At 33.0% G+C, this 5,436-nt stretch overlaps 1 protein-coding gene across 6 annotated transcripts in view; it reads right to left on the bottom strand.

The window, feature by feature from the left end:
* The window catches only part of LOC106881475 (uncharacterized), a 19,731-nt gene that overhangs the window by 7,781 nt on the left and 6,514 nt on the right, over nucleotides 1–5,436 (bottom strand). For 4 of the 6 annotated variants that reach the window (XM_052973359.1, XM_052973361.1, XM_014931872.2 and 1 more), the window contains exons 3-7: nucleotides 4,188–4,283; nucleotides 2,997–3,146; nucleotides 2,272–2,304; nucleotides 1,870–1,899; nucleotides 181–219 (exon numbers count right to left, since the gene is read on the bottom strand). In XM_052973359.1, coding sequence (XP_052829319.1) covers nucleotides 181–219; nucleotides 1,870–1,899; nucleotides 2,272–2,304; nucleotides 2,997–3,146; nucleotides 4,188–4,283 — 348 coding nt within the window. Of the gene's footprint in view, nucleotides 1–180; nucleotides 220–1,869; nucleotides 1,900–2,271; nucleotides 2,305–2,996; nucleotides 3,147–4,153; nucleotides 4,284–5,436 lie in introns of those variants that run through there. The other 2 variants (XM_052973364.1, XM_052973362.1) reach the window with 2 other exon arrangements.

Raw genomic sequence — 5,436 nt, forward strand, 5'->3', positions numbered from 1 at the left:
ATATATAAGAACACATTAAATCCTTCAATTTCACTTTAACATTTAAATTTAATTTGTATCAAAATATTTTCGACGCATTGAAACCGCGGCCTATTCACTGATAAAACTTCGTGCTGCATGAATTTGTGTCAATGAACAGGTCGCTGTGAAACTATATGAAAGTGTTTTCAAAATACTTACGCAATATTTCCTAAGAAACCTGCAAATACTTCTCGTAAACTGAAATGAAATAATAAATTTAGTACATCAGTTATATGATATAAATGAACATAAGTGAATGACATTTTAGGGTATAATAGCTATTCCATTTAATTACTCACGATTAACATTCAATGTCATTTTAAGTAATAGTTGATTATATATCTTTAAAAGGTTGCGAAGTTTCTCCAATTAGATAGTCACGAAATAGTGACCAAATAATTCTGCTTATGTATTTAGATTGAATGGACCACGAATGTACGTACGTGCCTGCATGTGTGTGCGAGTGTGTGTTTGTGTGTGTACGTGTATGCGTGTGTGAGAGAGAGAGTTTGTGTGTTTGTGTCTGTGTGTTTATGTGGTTGTGTTTGTGTATTAGTATGTGTCTGTAAGTTTTAAACTATTTTCGGTATCGAGACAACCTTTTCGGGAAGTTCCATAGATTTGAGGAGTATAAATACCTTTTCAACACAATTTCACTCAGGTCTTTATAGCTTTCTATTGTTAATTAGAATATTAAGGATTGTTTAACTATGCATTTGATACCTGGATCAGTGAACACTGGACGCCATCTGCAGCAACACATTTTGATATGCAGGGAGCAACTGAAGCAAGTAAGACACCCTCGTAAACCACTGGATTGGTAATAGTTATGGACAAGTGATTGAAGTCGACTGTTTGTAAGACAGTAGGAATCTTTAAGAATGACAGGATGTTTCTTGATTAAATGTAAACTTAATTCATCTATACGTTAAAGTAAATTATGTTAACAGTTACTCAAATTCATTCCCACTACTTTGTGCGAAAGTACATTTATATGCGTGCAGGCATCTCGAGAGTCTTTCAGAAATTCTATTAATGATCTTTTCATTGGTCCACATTATAGCCAGGGATTCCTTGGATTCCTAAGAGTCGGCATCTCTTGTAAATGATATTGTATATATTTTTTTTTTGGGGGGGGGCGTGTCTTACTATAGAGCAGGTTATGTTATACTGAATTTTATCTTACTTCAGTCGGCTCACATAATCGGCCAAACATGTTGAATGTCTCTAATTGATTCTCTTGAAGCTGGCGACATGGTTGCATAACGTTTCTTAAATATATATATAGCCTATATACATATAAGTAAATATGTATATATATATATATATATATATATATATATATATATGTATAAAGAAAGAAAGGATAAAGAGAACAATGGCACAGTTAGAATTATATTTTATGTATAAAGTCTTACAGCTGTTTCAGGGAAAATCCAATATATCCCTTCATCGGAGACGGTAATAGTGGAAGAATGGATTATTACATCTATAAGAGATTTGTAGTAAGAAGTGAGAGGGTTTGGTTGACTCCAATACACTTCATAACCTTTATGTGTATATATATATATATATGTGTGTGCGTGTGTGTGTGTGTGTGTGTGTGTGTGTGTGTGTGTGAATATACATATATATGTGTGTGTGCGTGTGTATATATACATATATACATGTATATATTATGTATATGTATGTATATATGTGTGGATGTTTAGAAAATGTAATTCTTTATAGTTTTATCTACTTCCAGTCCCAACGTTTAAAGAATGCCTATTTTGTGTATACACCTGTAAATGATATTGTTATAGGAACAACTTCTATATTAATATAAGCTAAAATTTAATAACTCACCCCTTCAATGCCACTTTTCCAAGAGCAGGTCTGTAAGGGAAAAAAAATAAAATCTTTCATAAATTAAATATCGAGGAATTCATGTATAGGCACACACACCCCCACACACACACACACGCGCGCGGTCAAGGAATAGGGGCGATCCAATCCCGGCTAGAACATTACTCAAATGAACTCCTATATATATATATATATATATATATATATATATATATATATATATATATATATATATGTGGTGTAGGTAACAATTAGAGGAGTTTAAATCCTCTAAGGGTTAATTATATAAAACGGTCGATTGATATATTGATATTTTATATTAGATTGATAATATGGAATGTATAATATGAAGGTATACAGAACACATATTAAAATAATATTACATAAGAAAGTATAACTTACATGTTGCGTTTGCTCCTGTTACCTTTGTTTGTCCTGTAATGAAAGAAACATCAATAAAGTCAGAAATGAGATGGTTCGTAATTTGTTGAAGACACATGAGTAAAAATTACGTAATATGTTTTCTGTTTTAATATATAATTCGTAGTTTGATACTTACAAAACTATGCAGACAACTCAACTGGACAAATATGTGGCAATGTAAATACTGTAAACTTCAGGTAGATTTATAATTCTAATTTGAGCCTGAAAGTTACATCTAATGATAAACGAGGGGGCTGCTGAAAAGTTCCTGGCTTTAGGAGTATCGCGAAATGTGCGGCTGGACGTCCAATCTTCCGTACTTAGAAAAACTGAAGGACCGCTGCAATAAGTGTGTGAATCTGAGAGGGAAATATGTTAACTAAAATCATAATTAACTGATTCTTATTCCCAAAGCCATGGACTTTTCAGCACACTCACATATCATAAACTCAACAAATAGAGAAGGGAATTCCGTAGGTTGTGGAATTATACACCACTAAATGCTGTTTGATTGTCGTCTGATTTGTAGAAATAAATTTTATCCCAATATTATCTATGTGATGAATACCATATGCTACATATATAATAATTAATATGAATTAATATTTCCAAATTAATATAATCATATTGCAATTCAAAAGAGATTTAAAGATGTTACACAGGCATAATCAGATTATTTCATAAATTAAATATTAATGACTTACCGATTAGATTTTTTCTCCTCCAGAATGTCCTCCGGAAAGGCAAATGGATCATCAAAAGTCACCAGAAAGCAAGCGATGGCATTTCTAAATGTTTTCATTTCATATTGTTTGAAGTGGTAAATCGGAAACAGTAGTAGGCGTTTTATATATCTGTGAATATGACATGGACTTTTAATTAGAAGAATAATATGAACAATACATAAATACATATTGATATATGCACTCATTAACTACCATATATATATTGGTGGAATTCAGCTTGCAGCAAGAACAGAGCCAACTATTGTTTCTATTACATCGACATATTTGGAAATATAGAAAATGTCCTTATTGATATCTCCGTAGATATTTAATCTCTTCTTTTCATTCTTATACACATACACACATACACACACACACACACACACACACACACACACACACACACACACACACACACACACATATATATATATATATATATATATATATATAAGCGTAGGAGTGGCTGTGTGTAAGTAGCTTGCTTAACAACCACATGGTTCCGGGTTCATTGACGGAGACCCTTGGCATTATGTTGTGCTTGAGAAGAAGACCCATCAAGCCAAGTAAATTGGCAGTCGTGCCAGTCGCATGTAAAAGCACCCATTATACTCTCGGAGTGGTTGGCATTCGGAAGGGCATCTAGCTGTGGAAACTATGCAAAATCAGATTGGAGTCCGGTGCAGCCTTCCGGCTTCCCAGCCCTGGTCAAACCACCCAACACATGTCACCATGGACAACGGACATTAAATGATCATGATGATGATGATGAGGAGGAGGAGGTGGAGATTGTGGAGGAGAATATCCTTTTTGTATATATTCATTTTTGTTTTAATTGAATTTCAGCATCAATTTTCTATATTTTTATTATTGTTTCATAGCAAATAATATTACGATACTGTTTGATAGTCAAAAATATTTCCTGCCATCTGGTTAATTTTCAATAACGTTTTGGTGTATTTCTCAAATTTCTGTATGGTAACTTGAAGATTTTCTTAACGTAGGCTTTCGTATTACAATTTTCTCGAGTAAATATATCCATTTTATTCCTTCAATTAAAACATGAAATCAATGGGATTCTTAGGTGTTTATGTACTTATTGTCAAAAACGTAAACGCGACCATTTTGATGCTTACATGCGAATACACAATAGAAATTAAATCTGCTTACGGTCCATCCCAAACCTTTTCCATAGCGTCCAAAATTATCGTATGAGAATAGGCCAGTCGTTGCTCGAATTCTTCAATGTCCGAGCACGTTTCCCAGCTAAAATGTATGAATGATATAAGGAAATATTTAGTGAGAGGCTTAATAATTTATTATAAGTTAAAATCATAAGTATATGTATAAAGGAGAGAAAATGGTGAGGAACTGCTAGGTTTCGCTTCTTCAAAATTTATGAGGTACAAAAAGAACATGCTATAATTGTGTTCAGAGTTACACTGATTCATCTTTAGAAAATGTCGTTTAATTTATACAACAGGAGCAACTAATCTTTAACAGTTGCACTAAAATGTCTCGTCTGTTGCTAACCGAGCTTTGGGAGTTTTTCTCATTGCCGATGTACACTTAGAATTAATCAAATAATTGTCAAATATTTTCTCTCTCATAATAATGATTTCAAATTTTTGCAACAAGGGCAGCTCGAGGAAGGGGATTGAGTTGATTATATCGACCCCAGTGCGTAACCGGTATATATCTTATCCACCCCGAAGGAGTGAAAGGCAAAGTAGATCTCTCCGGGTTTTTAACTCAGAAAGTAGCGGCAGACAAAATACCGCTAAGCATTTCGCCCGTCGTGCTTGCGATTCTGCCAGCTCGCCGCCTTTTTATAATAATAATAATAATAATAATAATAATAATAATAATAATAATAGTCAAGTCATTCTGCACTTTTCACTTTCTGATGTGTTGTCTTTTCTGTATTTGATGTAATTCGTTCTTAGTGCTTGTTCATGGGCAGAACAGATTAGAACCAACGTTTCCGTTTTGATATTAATTTTAGTTATCCATAGCCATCTTTTTTCTCTGTCTGTCTTATATTTAGCATCTCAATGAAACTGTCCATGTACTCTTTTCTTTATCCAGCTATTTTGAGTTTCATTCATACTCAAGTGCTTTAATGATTTAATGTTCGTTATCTTTCCAATCTTCCATCTTACACAAGCCTAACCTTCAGATTCCAATAATAGCGGTTATCATCATCATCATCACAATCTAAACCCTATATCTTCAGGAGTAGTTACCTCAATCCTTTCTATATTATTATTATTATTATTATTATTATTATTATTATTATTATTATTATTATTATTATTATATTTTTAAAAAAGGATTGACGTAACACTTCACGAAGGTAAATAGTCAAGACTTTCAATACAGTAACCATAAGAGCATCACAGCAAACCACAGGACATAC

Source organism: Octopus bimaculoides, chromosome 15 (genome assembly GCF_001194135.2).
Source record: "Octopus bimaculoides isolate UCB-OBI-ISO-001 chromosome 15, ASM119413v2, whole genome shotgun sequence".
NCBI classification, from domain to species: domain Eukaryota; kingdom Metazoa; phylum Mollusca; class Cephalopoda; order Octopoda; family Octopodidae; genus Octopus; species Octopus bimaculoides.